Here is a 16,283-nt window from a genome sequence, read left to right as displayed (position 1 = left end):
AGCCCCCACGCACCCACTCTCCCGCACCCGCACCCACTCGGCAAACCCTAGCGCCGCCGCCGCCCCCACACCATGGCCGTTGACGGCGAGGAGCCCGAATCCCCGTGCCTCCCAAGCGCCCGAAACCCTAGCCCGCCTCCTTTCTTTCCACATCTTTATCGATCCCCTTCCAGATCCCCCATCTCCTCACCCGATGGAGAGAGAGAGAGCTTGCCTCCTCCCTTCCAGATCCATCACCGCCGCCACCTCCCTCCGGCGGAGCTCGCCGAAGTTCCCCACGCCTTTCTTCTCTCGCCCCTCCCCTTCCAAACTCCCCACAGCGACGGCCGACGGCCTCACCGCGGAGCAAAATCTCCCACCACCGCGAAGCCAGCGAGGATGTTCCCGTGCCGGCCGCTAGTGTCCCCACCGCTGCCGCGGGTGCTCGCCGACGCGGTGGCTGCCATGGCCGTCGATGTCGCTGCATGGCCAAGGAGCGATGGGTGCGGATGGTGGTGAAGCAGATCCAGCGGGAGCTGGCGGACATGCTGACCCGCGACCCCGTCATGAAGCGCGCCATCTTCCCCGAGGCCGCCCCAGGGTCATGGTGGAGCCCTTCGCCAGGGAGTTACTCGGCGCCGATAGGGTGGTGGGCACGGAGTTGGAGGTGGGCAGGTCCGGCAAGGCAGTGTGCACCGAATGCCATGGGCGCCAGTCGGAAGCTGCAGGGCGAGATCGACCGCGTGCTCAAGAAGCCGGAGGAGGGCGTCGACGTCTTCGACGGCATCTGGAACAAGGTCCCCCCTCCTCTTCCCCTTCTCCCCCACCCCCGATTCTCAGGATTTTGCATGATTTCTCATGATTCTCCGGGGTCTCGGCCAGGTCTACGACACCGAGAATGCGAACCAGAAGGAGAAGTTCGAGGCGGACCTCAAGCCATTGCTGTGAGGTATGTGGAAAACAAGCTGTTGAAGAACAGGGGCAAGACGATTGAGGTGAACGACAAGGACGATAAGGACGAGGTGGATGAGCTCTATGTCATGCCAGACCACCTGAAGGTTTGGTTGTGGCAGAACAGCCCTATGATTCAATCCTCAGGGTGAGATTTGTTGTGGGGCTGCAATGACATTGTGTTGTATTGTTTGCTTGCAGGTGAGGAAGAAGAACATGGAGGAGAGCTCAACCCAGTGGACCACCGGCATCGCTGAAGTTCAGCTGCCCATCGAGTGTGTGCTTGCACCCCTCTTTTCTGTCTTTATTTAGAGTAAAACTTGCTAAAGTTATGTCATTATGTTGGGTTGAGATGGGAAGGTGCCTAAAAGAAGCCTCAAGTGTTGTGTACTTGTTATTGTTGCCTATATCGATCAGTGAGGGAGAGCAATTTACTACCATTCAGAAATATCTAGATAATTGCATGAAACCTACTGGTTAATCCCCATTTGTGCAGATCAGTTATAACCAATGCAAAGATGGAAAATATGTTCTTTTTTATTATTATCCAAAGGATGGTCAGTGTTACACAACTTCAGATTTCTAATGCTAGATCATTAATATAGTCCACAACATTACATATTTTGATTTGAAGTTAGTCTGTACAAGCCTATGTTTATGCCCGGTTTGTGTTAATTATCTTGAAGTTAGTTTGTCACTTCTTTACTGACATTCTTGTTTGTTAAGGAATGGTGTGGTACAGTGTCTAATTTTCAGCTGATCGCTTGTATAGAAAATTTTGATCCAGAAAAAACAAGTACTTGTACAGGCACGCACAGCTTCCTCTCACTAAAAAAACCAAGTGCTTGTCTCTCTCACTTTTCTTCACATTTGATCCAGATAAACTAAATACCTGTACAGGCACACAACTTCCTCTCACAAAAAAAACTAAGTACTTGTCTGTATCATGTTTGTTTGCTTTCTTTGAGAAATCTCATGTTTGTTTGCTAGGCTAGAAAATAGACAGCTCCCAGCCTGGTTAGCCCCATGCACTTACTGCAGCTCCCAGCATGGTTAGCCCCATGCACTTACTGTTTGTTCGGTCCAGAACCAATGGCTGAACCAACTGCTGCACTTTTAGTTCTGTGATGTGTGTTTGTTACTTGCACTTGTAGGCTAACTCGATTATACTTTCATTTGACACAGTTTTCTTTGGACTAATTTTGCTTGTTTTCACGTGTGTTGCCCACATTTACGTGGTACCTTAGTATAGAAGTGGTGTGTCCATGGATGATTGCTTGGAAAATCAACTAATATTACTATCTGTATTCATTTGGGAGCTTCCTTTTTATAACATATTATAATTTTGAATGTGTTCTGATTCTACATAGGTTTGGCAGTTAATCCATGTTACTGCAAACTGAAGTTTTTTAGCAGGAATTACTTGGGTTCAGAAGCTGCCTTCAATCGTTGTTGTTGGAGATTAAAATCATCTAGCAGTGCATTTTCTTTTAAGTCATGTAACTCACTTTTTACAAAAAAACTTATAGTGCTTTCTAGATGTGCTTTGGATGTTTTGATATTAGCTTTGCTTTTTCAAATCAGATTAGATTGTTGGAAATCTGTCTCTCTAAAAAGAGTAACAAGCGTACTAATGCTTTAAAGGCCAAACAGAAATCAGTTAGCATGTATGTATCAGGATATACAGCTTTTGTACACTTGTCGTTTGCATATTTAGTTCTGTTCGATTTAGTTCTGTTCTATACTATTGATAACTATCCTGTCAATACATGCTTATTCTGTAACTTGTTGTCTCGATTGTTCAAATGATAATTAAGTTGTGTTCGATTGATGTCCTGCTAGCTGCTACTATTAATTTTTACTGTCATGATGTTGATACTTCTTAGAATATGTTCAGTGCCTTAATTCTAGTAGTATTTGTTATCGAAAACATGATTGTATTGTGAGCCATCAAGTTCTTGGAGTCTTCTTAGAGCTTGCTGGTATTTACCTTCTTCCACCAATATAATATTTGCTAATATTTACTCCTCATGGTTGCTACTGTTATCCATGCCCTCATGCTTCAGGATAGACTCCTACCTGCTTGTGTATCTGTTTATTATTCTGTTCATTATTCTTTTCCTAGCTGTTCTTTGTTGGAAGATATTGCTTTCATTCTGAATTGGCAGCCATGATAACAATCATTTTCATTCTTCTACAGGAGCTCTAGGTTGAAGAAGTTAAAAGAAGGGAACGCTTCATCTTTATAGCTAGTTTTGTGTTCCTGTGTGTTTTATGTTCCTGGGTGTTGTACTTCATAGCAGCACTTCCTGGGTGTTCCTGGGTGTTCTAAATTCCTTGATGATGTGAACTATGGCATGATTGTAATATATATAATATACTCATTTTGGTCATCATTTGTGAAAATTTGTGTGATTGAAATACTCGAAATATTGATCATTTATTGTTTTTTGAGGTGATGATCCTTAATTGCTGATACATCAGAAATGAAGCAAATACTATTTGGGCCCTAAAAAGGCCACAAATCAAACAATTCAGAAAAAATGAAAAAAATTGCTTAAAATCAATTGTGAAAAGGTGAAGGCCAAGAAAATAAAAAGGCCTAGGCCCAAAAATAACGAGGCTGAAATGTTGGGCTTGGCCCATCTACCTAATCAAAATTAATATGAGAAAAAAACACGAATAGGCCGAATAGTTGGGCTAGGCCCATGTAGAAAACCGAATTGGACCGGGCTGAATCTTGTGCCACATCAGCTTGCCACGCTGGATGCCTACGTGGCCTGGGGAGGTTGCTAGTGACCAAAACGCCACAGTAGGAATATTTTGGTCGTAAACGTCCACGACCTTCTCACAGAGAAGGTCGCTATAGTCAGTTAACGACCCTCAGCTTTTGACCTTCTGTTTTAGGTCAAAAAAAGGTCGCAAATGAAAAATCATGACCTTTCAGTGACCAATAGTCAAGGTCACAATTTGACATATTTCTTGTAGTTACTCCTAGTACGTAAATGAATACCATCGAACGCACTTCGCCAAACCACAAAAAAAGATATCGTCGACGTCACCGCGATGGGGAAGAAAGTCAAATATAGTTACTACCTCCATTTTTTTTGTACACAAGGCCAGTATATCAAAATTACAATTTGCAAAGGGCCACTAACACTAATCGAGGCAAAATTGATGTAGCAACCAAGTACATTAATATCCCCTGCATGCATGCGGAAGTGAGAAGGTTGGTTTGCATGGCGCTGCATTAATCAAGCGATGAGGAGTGAGATGGTCAGCTCTTTGGTCTTTGGAGAAAAAATATGCATTAATTGACACGTGAAACGAGGATTTGTATCTATTAAATCCCGCGAAGGAAAACCCCGCCTTTCTTTTTTAACACTAGTACTCCTAGTACGTACGTACTTATCCTGTTTGGGTCTAGGCCTTGCATTGCCAAACTTCGCCACACATTTTTGCCAAGCTTGCCTAAAGTTTTCAAAATGAGAAGGAGGTACACTTGCGCACGGCTGTCGCGGTCGCACCGCACCCTCACACGGTCGCTCCTGCACGCCGCGGTCGCACCGCACCCTCTCACAGTCGCTCCTGCACGTCGCAAACCCAACCAAGGGAACGCACCCTAACTGACACGTGTTGTCGCATGTGAACAAGCCAAACTCAGCCATCTTATCGCTGACACATAATTTTTGTTCATAGAGTATGTTTATCCAACTGCATGTTGGGGAGTATCCGTACGGCCCGTGCGGTGGTCTGTTGGGGAAAAAGAAGAGGTGAGGAAAAAGGAAAGAAGGGTTAGGAGACGTAGGATATTCATCCAACCACCTAAAATGGTAGACTGACCCAAGTCAGGCGACTTGCATAACAAATATATGTTTTTACACAACAAAAGATCCATAAAAACAACAACATAAAGAAAAACTATTACTGCTCGCGGAAAGAGACGGCCTCGTCGTCTTTGGCTGCCGGCGCGAACCAGCCGTAGCTGCCGACGTGTGTCTCCGCACCATGGTTGTCCTTGGCCTCCAGCTACTCGTTCAAGCGGAGCGTGCGGGCGCTCTGCACGGACGAGAGCACAGCCCGGTTCAAGTCGAGGACGTCCGGTTCCGCCTGCACGAGGGCCTCGATGGTAGCGGCATCCGCGCGCTCCGCGTCGAGTCGAGCCTCCGCCGCCCGGTTCAAGTCCAGGACGTCTGGTTCCACCTGGAGGAGCGCGTCGATGAGAGTGGCATCCGCACGCTCTGCGTCGGTTCGAGCCTCTGCCGCCCGGTTCAAGTCCAGGATGTCCGGTTCCGCCTGCAGGAGGGCCTCGATGGCAGCGGCATCCGCGTGCTCCGCCTCAAGTTGAGCCTCCGCCGCGCGGTTCACATCCACGACATCCGGTTCTACCTGCAGGAGAGCCTCAATGGCAGCGGTATGCGCGCGCTCCGCGTTGAGTTGAGCCTCTGCCTCCCGGTCCTCCTTTAGTATCACCATGTTGAACCGCTGGTCCGCCTGCACCATGGGGGACTCGGACGCCGGCACGAAGTCGACGTCCATTGTCTCATACCCATCGGGGGCCTTCTGCGCCGCGACCTCTGCCATGAACATTGGATTGGCTTCCTCCTCCTCGTAGCTTGGCTCCAGAGAACTCGGGGATTGGCCCGCCGCAAAGCGAGCTTGGGAACGGAGGTCTGTGGCGCCGACCACCGCCGCGATTTCTGCGTGGTGCTCCGGCGTCAGCATCTTGTAGTAAGTGATCTTGCGGCGCACCATGGCTTTCCAGCGAACTAGGGGACACTTGATGTGGGCTAGGGGATCGAAAGGTGGGGGAATGGGCTGGAGATTTGGTGTGGTTTTAGGGCAGTGGCTGGCGTAGGCCGAGCAGCGAAGGTTCTGGTGTGAATAGTGGTTCTGGTGACGACCGCTCAATCGGTTTTGACTGTACATCGCTCTTGTCGCCTTCGCGTTGCAGCCCGGCACGCTGGACCCTCCACGTCGCTCATCGAATGGAATGCGCTTCATCTTGCGTTTTCGCTCGCTTGTGGGACCGCAATTGAGAGCAAACCAACGTGCCTCCCTCTCCCCCGCCCGTGTCATTTATTATACTACCACTCCCTTCGTTTTAAGTGGAGTAAATAAAAACAGAGGGAGTATACTACGGATGAGGATCCCCTGACGTGGCCGAACCCATTGAGTAACTGACATGCGGGGCCTAGCAAGCATGGGGTCTGCCAGTAAGTGACCGAAAGGGAGGGTAAGGCAGGGATACCTACGTCAGAGGATCCACTTCCACTACTACTCCCTCCTTCCATTTACTATACAGGGCCTAATGCGTTTTTAGAGGCTAACTTTGACCAAATGTTAGAGTAATAATATATGACATGCAACTTACACAAAGCATACGGTCAAATTCGTATGTGAAAGGAGTTTCCAATGACATAATTTTCACATTAATTATACATCTCATGTACTATTAATCTTGTCAATAGTCAAATTGGAAACCATCTCGAGTACAAATCTAGGAGTACGTATGAATCTAACAATATTGATTGGGTGTTGTTGAATGTTGATACCTTTTTGATCAAAGTAGAGATACTTTGACTACACATAAAACTTATATGTAAACTAGAAAGGATAGGAGGGAGTATATTGTACGATCAAAAACGAAACGAACATTGAGTACCCTTTATATATGATTTGCGGATGCTATGATCACCGGTTCAAAATTTTGAATCCGCCTTAGGTATCACGTGCCCCCACTCGTTCCCTCTCGATTTCATCTTGGGGTCCGGAGATCTATTGAAAGAGGACTAGGGTGGGTACATGCGAATGATACTCGGTGAAATGTTCAAATGAGGCATGCGGGAGGATGGACTCGACTGGAGGGCGGCATGATCAATGGAGAAGAGGATTGGAGAGGAATGAGAAATAAGCAAACACCACATGATTATACTTGAATGGCTCAAATGAACAATAAGTTGTCTCGCTTGGCCTACATAGTGAAAGGCCTAATGGGTAACGCGGAGCACTGACGCTCGAATATGGCCGGGAAAACAGAGAAACTGACATGTAGGGCACACCCGTCGGGACGACGTAGCACAGAGTAGTCCAATGGAGGAGCTGGCCCACGACCTCCTTGCCACCAACAACCGTTCATGTGGGTCGTTGGGGCCAATAACGGGGAGCAGCTCCAGCACCGCCTCTGGACACGGCGACTGTGGTGAGCGACACGCTCATATCGTTGCTAGACACGGTAGGTTTCAGTGTGCCGAGGGTGGCGTTAGTGCTGTGGCACGACCAACAGTATGTTTGGTTTCTGCCCAAGGTTGCCCCATCAAAGCATTGGGTAGCCAAAATTTTGGTTGAGGTATTGGTTGCCCATGATTTGGCCGACATTGGCAAGAAAAATGAACTAGAGTTGGCTAGAGTTCATTGGCATGCCAAAAAAATGGCAACCATCTAAACAAAGACCAATCTTTGGGTCATGACCAAAATTTTGGTTGAGGTATTGGTTGCCCATGATTTGGCTGACATTGGCAAGAAAAATAAACTAGAGTTGGCTAGAGTTCATTGGCATGCCAAAAAAATGGCAACCATCCAAACAAAGACCAATCATTGGGTCATGACCAAAATTTTGGTAAGGTGCACTTTGGCCACAATCCAAACACACCCCAACACCCGGCTCATCGAGGATGCACAGGGCGCCGCGACACACAAGAAACAACTAATCGGCCGTCGCGAACGTGCCGAACAAAATTAGCCGGATGAAGGTGATGACATGAGAGGTAAATTCATTCCAGTAATTTTTTGAAGCAACTCGCTTCTTTATTGTCTCATTCTTCTATTCCAACAGGTTATTCGCACAACATAACTTAATGAGAATATAAAAATACATCTGGCGGGATCACATTTCTTTGTAGTGTCATACTATAGCAGGGGAGACCATCTATCATACTTTTCAGTTTTGTATAGGTCGTGCTAAGGATTCAACTAACTTTGACCAACGTGATGCGCAAAGATAGAGTGATAGACTATCCGATGAAGTTTATTGTATGTTCTTGTCTTTACCATCATTGTGCTACATTTTTTTCTTATACCATGTTGATATCAAAATAAAGTGCAAGTTGAGTAGGCATTTTTTATTTATGTCAAATTTGACAACAAAAAATGTAGCCTTACCAATCATGCGGTGTAGGTACTAACCAACGCCGTAGAAGGGAGAGGGTGTTAGATGTATGGCCAGGGGCAACATTTGACCCTCGTATAAGGCAGCCCCGGTAGTGCGGCACACGACATCGGCACCATCCGCAACCAATGTCAAAAGGTGGGTCATGGGGACGACAGGAGGAAGAAGACAACATCAAGCATGTAATTTAGAAGAAGGTGGGAGATAGAGGGATGGTCATGGGCAACAGTGGACCTACGAAGAAGGCGGCTCGGGTAGGGTGACGCATGACATCGGCACTGGTCGCGACCACTGTTGGAGGATGGGTCGTGCCGGAAGGAGGAAGATGAAGAGGAGGAGGAAGGAGACGATCATAGCAATTTACCACACAAAAAAGCGACTGGTGCATAGTTGCTCTCATAGTATCCGCTGGAGAAATTGATAGAAAGTGATATATATTCAAAGGACTTCACTATGTCACTTAGTCATCAGTTATTCATTTTCCCGTATTTTTTTCATAGCAACACATGGGCATTCTACTAATTCCCCATTATGTTTATATGGTTTTGGTGTATTTAAGAAGAGAAGAGATATACAATCCGGAAGTATAATTGTACGCACAATTAGGTTAAACTTATCTTAACAAGTTAAACATGGAATCGATTTTTCTAAACCAAATGGTTTTCGCTTTGGAAACAACAACAAGAAACCAAGTTGTCGCCGGGAGAGCTGAGCCTTCGGGTGCCGTCCTCCGGTGACTCCCCTCCGCTGACGACTTCTCGTTCGGTGGTGGTGAGGGAGTCGCTGGATCTCGCATGTGCGAATTGTGTAATTTTTTATTTTAGGCCCCTAATAGCTTAGGTTTTGGGTCGTTTGACGTCTTGGTTTCGGTGACACCGACACGGAATAGAGAAGCTCCAGATCCTTCCCTGACGAGGCGAGATCGTCTCTATGGTCATGATGGATTTGGGAACTATTTTGTTCCCTTGAGTATCCTTGTGGTGGACTTGTGTCCTCGGGCTCCGCCATTGCAATGTCATCCGCTCCAACGTCAACATATTGTGGTCCGCTCCACAATGGGAGGTAGTCCAGGAGCGGATGCATATTGTGGTCTACATTGATGGCATCTGGAAGACAGATCGTGTGTTGCGTTCGTGGTTGATGACTAATATGTACTCCCTCCGTCCTTTAAAGAGTGTACTTCCAACTTTATTGGAGGGTCAAAGTATCTCAAAGTTTGACCGAGTTTGTGCAAAAATATATCAATATTTCTGAAACCAAATAGGTAGAAGATGAAAATATATTTTATTATGAATCTAATGTTACTAATTTGATGGCATAAATATTAGTGTATTATTTTATATACGGTCAAACATAAAAATGTTTGACTTTCCAACAAAATTGGAAGTACACTCTTCAAAGGACGGAGGGAATATGGTTTACTCCTCTGGCGTCTTAGTCATGCGGGGGTGTCAGATCTAGAGCTCGATGACGTGTTCGAGGTACTGCCTCAGTCAGATTCTTTCAATAGCAATGGCTTCGCCTTTGGGAAGCTACTTTAGTGGTTCGCAAAGCTGCGTATCACCGATGGCTGATACGGTTGTGCCGGAGGCAGGTGATGGGGGTTGAATTTATGCTCACGGGAACTTCAATCTTGATTGTAATTTTTTTTTCTTGGTTAACAGTCCTTTGTGCATAGGTTAGTGTTTTGATATCTTTCTAGCGAAGTCAAGCCCATGTCTACATGGCTTGTACCTTGACATTTATTTTATAAATGAGACATGTATCACCGTGCAAATATCAGTCAACAATCAAAATATCTCAGAAAAATAGGAAATAGACTATAATACTCTTTTATTTAATAATAATGGGGTGATTTTAAATCTCCACCATTGACTATTTAAGGAAGTGTACTGAAGCGGAAACCTTATTCATAAGCATGTAGTCTGCCCGCAACGGGATCTGCCTACATCAAGCAAGCATCTTCTAGGTAGCGAAGTTCTGCTGGGTGTAGCAGTCGAGGTTGTCCCCGGTGGCCGTGCCGAGTATGCCGCAATAGCGCGTGTAGTAGCCGATGCGGTCGACGTTCGAAGGGTTCATGCCTTTGCCACAATCGATCCTGCCGTTGATGATGTTGGTGATCACTCCGTAGCCGGGAACCCGCGCAGCGGCGGTATCGGCGGCCGTCGGCGTCCAGCGGCGGAGGGCAACGTCGTGGCACGACGGCTTGTTGTCCTGCGCCGTCATCCAGAACCACATGGCCGTTCTGAAGGACACCTCGGCGTCCGTGGACACCAGGTTCGGGTTGTTTACCAGATCCAATTTCAGCGCTTTGCCGGCGAGATCGTAGTTGGACTGCCTGGTCAATCAATCACACGAGGAATCATGGGTTCATCAGAACAATCTTGTCGTGTCTGTGCTTATTATTTGCATCATTAAGCATGTCAACGCTGCTGTACTACTTTTCAAGCAGTTTTTTCTACAGATACTTTCAGCCTATGATATATTCGTGTTGACCAATACATCACTTTGCATGAAGATAGTTCAGAGATTGCCCTATAGTATTGTACTCCCTCCGTCCGAAAATACTTGTCATCAAAATGGACAAAAAATGATGTATCTAAAACTGAAATACATCTAAATACATCGTCTTTTATTCATTTTGATGACAAGTATTTCCGGGCGGAGGGAGTAGAAAATATTTAACTCGCGATTTTGCTTACCCTGTTAATTGAATCGGTCCCCGTCCATAATAGGGTGCAAGCATGGTCTTGTCTATCTGGTCCTTGAAGCAGTAGCCCCATTGGAACTGGGGTCCTCCTACACGTTGACACGCCATGCACAAACATATGTACGACTAATCAAGGCAGTCATGTCCGAATCAAAAGTGCCACGAACGAATTATAATAAACAAACAACCGCAATCAACACCGACTGACGTACCGGTGGTCTCGTGCGAGGTCTGGCCGAAGAAGGCAGCGAGCTCGCGTTTCACGTCGTCTGCGCTGCCGGTGGTGCCGAACTCCGGGAAGGTGCTGGCGGCGGCGATGAAGGCGTCGTACGTGTAAAACCCCTTGGCCTCGCAGATGGAGTCGTCCCGGTGGGGCAGCATGGTGTCGTACACCTGCCGCGTGATGACCGAGCCCACGCCCTGCGCCGCCGCGCCGCCCGCCGCCACGGCGAGCAGAAGCACGGCGGCGCACACCGCGAGCATGACAAACCGCACCATGCTAAGTACTAACTAGCTCACCTTCAGCTGATCAGCTTGTAAGATGCCTGTGTGGCGAGGAGGTTGTTGCAGAGCTATTTATAGATGCTCTGCTCGGGTGCAGCGCAGAGGAAACGCCGTGAGGGACGATGCACGGTTCCACTCCACGCGCGTCCCGTCAGTCCGTCACGTATACTTTTCTACTTTGCGACCATCTTCTTCTTTGCAGGGAGAAAATTTGACGGGCCGCGGTGACAGGGCGATGGACGCATGCGCGTATCGTTCTCACTCACGCAGAGCACTGCGCGAATTCCACACGTCCGCACAAGCAAGTTCTTTTCAGGGCGTTGGAGATACGCGCCGATTTCTTCCGACGGTGTACAGATACACAACACATGCATTCTGGTCGGTCTTGCACAGCGCATGTGGATGGGGGAACTGGAACAAGCGTGTACGTCGTCGGCGGCTGGTGGAAATACACTGGCTTGACGTCCAACGATCGAATCCAGATCACTCAAGCCATCAGATACCACATGGACGGAACAGGAGTCTCCCCCGCCGTGGCCCTCCGCCGATGGCGAGGGGTTGCCGTGGATCGATTTTTTCTACTCTTGTAGTTTAGGTTTTTTAGTTTGTTCATTGTTCTGGCTTCGGCGGCGGCGATGACGGCGCTGAATAAAGTTTCTTCATATTCTACTCCGATGAGTCGATCGCTCCTATGGTTTTGAATGGATTTGGAAACCAGAATGTTCAAGTAAGGATGATGGTGGTGGCATCCTTGTGGTGAATATGTGTCCTCGGGCTTCGCTGTTGCGACGGCGTTTGCTCCAACACCACCGTGGAGCTTGGGAGGTAGTCCAGGAGCGGATGCAGATTGTGATCTGCATTGGCGACATATTGAAGATGGTGAATCGCGAGCTGGGTTCGTGGTCCGTGTTTCGTGGTCCGTGGTTCATGGATGGAAGGTATGATTTTCTTCTCCGACGTCTTAGTCATGTGGGGGCGCTAGATCTGCAGTTCGATGGCGTGTCCGGGGTGTTGCCCCGGTCTGATTCATTCAACGGTAATGGTTTCGTCTTTGGTGAGCCACCTTGGAGGTCCGTAAAGCTATATATGAGCGATGGAGCCGTTTCAAGTTTGGGTGGGAAGGTGGTCCGTCATTGTTTTTTTTGGTTGTTTTGTGCTGGTGCCAGAGGAAGGTGACATGCGTTGGTGTCAAGTTCAGAGGATTCTTCGGTCTTAATTTAATTTTACTTTTTGGCTGGTTTTCCTTTGTGCAAAAGCTATCGTTCTGTTATCTTCTCAGTTTTGCCAGGTTGATGTGTACGTGGCTTATATTACGATATAAATGAGGCACGTATTACCATGCAAAAAACAATAGATTCGTTTAGCCTTGATATAGATAACAACATAACAATATATAGAATTAAGTATTCACTGAAGTGAATCAACTAATCAACTAATAAATGCCTCCGTGAAGTTGTCGGCCGCAGCTGGTGTAATACTAACTTCCCCGACCTCCTCACCGAGGTCCAGTCGTCCGCCCGTCAGGCCACCACATTAGGTGGCTGCTCATTGCGGTCCTTGCTTGAACGCTTTGGACCGTGCGCAACAAGCTTGTCATCCAGCGTGTTCCTCTTCGACGTGTCACCTATGCGGTCTTCAAATTGTGTGGTTACTTGCAGCTCTGGCGGCCACTTAGCCGTCACCAGGACTGGGACGCCATCAACATCATCATCGCCGACCTCCGCTCGATGGCTCTTCGCTTGGCGCCGCCGCTTCCTCCTCCACCACCCGAGCCATACTAGACTCTTTGATGTTGTTGTGGTTGCGGTTGTTCCGCCTTTGTTTTCATTTTAGGGCTTGTTGAGTTGTGCCCTCAACAGAACCCTCTTGTACTCTTTGTTGTGAGATTTTGTGTGTGTGGCTGAACTCTTATGGTACTTTGTGGCTGTGGTGGTTTGCTTTATTTATAAAGCAGGGTGAAAGCCTTTTTAGTAAATAGGAGCATATCATAACTTGACAATTCTTGTATTCAGAAGAAAAAAAACTGGCCTTTTACAATATGTTCCAAGGCTTTTCTCTTACATGAATAAAAAGGGCTATGTTCAACTTCGTGCACACGCTTATGCAGGGGGGGGGGCAGTTGTGTTTCTTCTCATGTGGATAAATCGAAGGTGGTGCAAGGCCACTTCTCTTCCGTGTTGGATAAAGCCCATAAGCGTCAGAGAGACTTTAGTTGGGACATTCTTCGGTTCGCCAACTATGACCTCTCCAGCATTGGGCACCCGTTTTTCGGGGAGCTGGGCAGAAGGAAAAGAGGCTCCTAATTAAAGTTGTCTCACCCCCTCTCATGGGTTCTATACCGATTCATAATTAGAAAACTTCTTTGGTCCTTCACTAACTCGGGCTAAAAGCCCTGAAATCGAAAATGCCAAAATAGGAATAAGGCTTGCTATTGTTAGAAATGTCCAAAAAATATCAAAGGGCTCATACTTCAGCGCTGCAGTGCTTGGTACTCGGACTCTACTGAATTCCAGCATGGGTGTGGTAGATTCTGACGTGATGTGACACCCAGATTCAGAGAATCGAAGGCCCACGTGTTCTAGCTCAGAGATCCATGTCTTCTAGAATACGACTATAGCTTTGGTATAGATAGACCACGATAAATAATTACTTGTGTAGTATAACGTATTGATAGGACAATATTCTTGTGAGGTGAGTTGGGGCCCATGTGAGGTGAGTTGAGTACAAGCTCTTCTAGAAGGTTCTGGGCAGTAGGTGTTTGTTATTTGCAAAATGCAAATAAACCAGAGTTTGGTTGTGAGATTTGGTGTGGTTGGTTTAGTCACTAGAGTGACGCAAATTTGTAGAACAAATGGGTCCTTCTAGCTAGCACTTGGTGCACCACTTGAAAGAAGGGACCAGAATGCAAAAGTGGAAGAGGGGTTTGAATGCAAAAGTTTTTGACGGGGCCAGGGACTTTTCTGAATTATACTTGGTCCAAAGAAACTATGATAATTATCTAGGAATTTTTCTAAGTACTGAAATGGTACTTGCTTCATAACTTAAGTGCTCTAGGGCACATATTCTTTTGAGAAAAGAATATGATCTTAGGGTTTTGGGTTAGGGGTGAAAGTGAGGTTTCCCTAGGGAGAGAGATAGCTAGGGAGAGAGGTTTTTTGTTGGTTTTATGTTGGTTAAGTCTAGATAAGTTGACTAAGAAAAACCAATGCAGAGAACCAGCAAAAGAAACTATAGCAGAAAAAGAAAAGGTAGGGGCCAAAAACCAGGGTGTTACACATGAAGCCAGACCTCTATGAGTGCTCTACATGGTAGGATCAAAGCTATTCTAAAAACTAGATCCGAGAAGGAGGTGATTGACGCCGTCACACAAATACCTAAAGCCAAGCCTCCAGGCCTAGATAGTTTAACGATGGCTTCTTTCGATGCATGATATCATGGCTATCATCAACAATTTTCCCGGTCTCTAAGCCAAGCAACTTAAGTGGGTTAATTCGGCCAACATTGTGCTCCTACCAATGAAGAAGGGTGTTGAGTGCATCTCGTACTTTGGATCGATTATCCTAATCTGTGTGATCCTCCGGATTGTAATTGTAGCCAAGATGTTAGCTACCCGGTTGGCTCCTTTTATGCACAACCTAATCTCCCTCTCCCAACAAAGCAGCGGGTGGTGGTGAGTGAAGCCGACGAGGATGAGGTTGACAACGTGAGTGTGGGCACAATTCCAGAAGATGCAGAACGATGGCCACCAACACACACAATAGCAGGGGAGCCTGATAACATGGTTCACGACCCGGAAGAAACAGGCTGAAGGAAACCAGGTGATGTGGGAGCGGTCGAGCCAAGCGAGGCCGGGGACGGGTTGCAATGATGCTTGGCAATCGGGGAGCCGTATTGCGAGGGGGTGGATGCATGAGGGTTGGTCCAGCTGCATGTGTGATGGTCGTAGAATCAGCATCGGGTGCAACGGATGTCACGCCGACACTTTGATACTTCTCCAACATATCTACTTTTTCAAACACTTTTGCTCTTGTTTTGGTTCAAAACTGAAATTTGCTCCATCAATGATGGAGAGATATTCTTAGGGTCCGGTGTGATGGTAGCACCATCGCCTAGTCACACACAGCGTGACTTGTTCATGGGGATGCCATAGCACGGAAATGAGAAAACATAACAAAATTGGTAACATGGAAACTGGCATAGTGATCAAGTGTTGAACCACGGGGAACTTGATAAATCTCACCTCGGATTCTGTAAAGTATCACGAAGCAAAAGGAATAGCACATGGGAACAATAGATTCACTCAATAATTATTCGTGTGGGTATAGGGGTTAATATGGTTATCCACGGTTCCGCTATTGATCATTGAACGGAAGAAGTTTCAGCCATGTCTATACCGAACCTGCGAGTCACACGCTTATGGATCACCGATCTATTGAGTATTAGAAGTGTAGGATCTTATGTAATTTGCACCGAGAAATTTTCGGGTAAGGAGAGAGAACCGGGAGCTTTTGGAAGAAAACCGGGAAAGCCAAAGGACCGAAAAAGTTCCGGTTAACCCTAGAATGCATCTGGACGATGAAAAGGTTTTGAAAAGTCCTATAATATTTTGAAGTACGCCACTTGGCGCGAGCAAAGTGGGGCACACTACATGGCCCACTTGTCCCATTAGTGGAGGCTCAACCCCCTTGGGTGTGGCTAGGGTTGAAGGAGGGGACACACACCTTGGGGGCAACCCTCTCTCCAAGACGGCTACCTCCTTTGGTCTACTATAAATAGAGGGGAGGGGCAGCCCTTTGGAACACATCTTTTTATGTGCCCATGGTTACGTCTCCCTCTCTCTCTCTCTCTCTCTTGCAAGTGGCTCCACGCCGCAAGGTGTTGGGGAACGTAGCATGCAATTTGAAAATTTTCCTACGCTCATGCAAGATCTATCTAGGAGATGCATAGCAATGAGAGGGGGAGAGCATCTTC

At 47.0% G+C, this 16,283-nt stretch overlaps 2 protein-coding genes across 2 annotated transcripts; one reads left to right on the top strand and one right to left on the bottom strand.

Moving 5' to 3' along the window:
• The first annotated feature begins 6 nt into the window (after positions 1 to 6).
• Positions 7 to 3,326, top strand: LOC119311907. The gene is made up of 4 exons (XM_037587623.1): positions 7 to 776; positions 862 to 1,037; positions 1,132 to 1,205; positions 3,131 to 3,326. The coding sequence occupies exons 1-4, from the start codon at positions 455 to 457 to the stop codon at positions 3,177 to 3,179; spliced, it is 621 nt and encodes a 206-aa protein (XP_037443520.1). The 5' UTR covers positions 7 to 454; the 3' UTR covers positions 3,180 to 3,326.
• Positions 3,327 to 9,896: 6,570 nt separating this feature from the next.
• On the bottom strand, positions 9,897 to 11,343 carry LOC119311906 (chitinase 8-like). The gene is made up of 3 exons (XM_037587622.1): positions 11,021 to 11,343; positions 10,801 to 10,897; positions 9,897 to 10,436 (listed from the first exon to the last, which is right to left on the bottom strand). The coding sequence occupies exons 1-3, from the start codon at positions 11,304 to 11,306 to the stop codon at positions 10,064 to 10,066; spliced, it is 756 nt and encodes a 251-aa protein (XP_037443519.1). The 5' UTR covers positions 11,307 to 11,343; the 3' UTR covers positions 9,897 to 10,063.
• Between the last annotated feature and the right edge of the window lie 4,940 nt (positions 11,344 to 16,283).

Source organism: Triticum dicoccoides, chromosome 5B (genome assembly GCF_002162155.2).
Source record: "Triticum dicoccoides isolate Atlit2015 ecotype Zavitan chromosome 5B, WEW_v2.0, whole genome shotgun sequence".
In the NCBI taxonomy this organism is placed as follows: Eukaryota; Viridiplantae; Streptophyta; class Magnoliopsida; order Poales; family Poaceae; genus Triticum; species Triticum dicoccoides.
The sequence above is the reverse complement of the archived record's forward strand: the minus strand, read 5'-3'. Positions and strand labels throughout refer to the sequence as shown.

Excerpts from the sequence above, each read along its gene's own strand:
- LOC119311907 (XM_037587623.1), top strand. The coding sequence starts at position 455 with ATGTCGCTGCATGGCCAAGGAGCGATGGGTGCGGATGGTGGTGAAGCA. Across the intron at positions 777-861 it reads TCGACGGCATCTGGAACAAG|GTCTACGACACCGAGAATGC; the intron begins GTCCCCCCTCCT and ends GGTCTCGGCCAG. Across the intron at positions 1,038-1,131 it reads TCATGCCAGACCACCTGAAG|GTGAGGAAGAAGAACATGGA; the intron begins GTTTGGTTGTGG and ends GTTTGCTTGCAG.
- LOC119311906 (XM_037587622.1), bottom strand. The coding sequence starts at position 11,306 with ATGGTGCGGTTTGTCATGCTCGCGGTGTGCGCCGCCGTGCTTCTGCTC. Across the intron at positions 10,898-11,020 it reads GACCTCGCACGAGACCACCG|GAGGACCCCAGTTCCAATGG; the intron begins GTACGTCAGTCG and ends GTCAACGTGTAG. Across the intron at positions 10,437-10,800 it reads GGACCGATTCAATTAACAGG|GCAGTCCAACTACGATCTCG; the intron begins GTAAGCAAAATC and ends TTGATTGACCAG.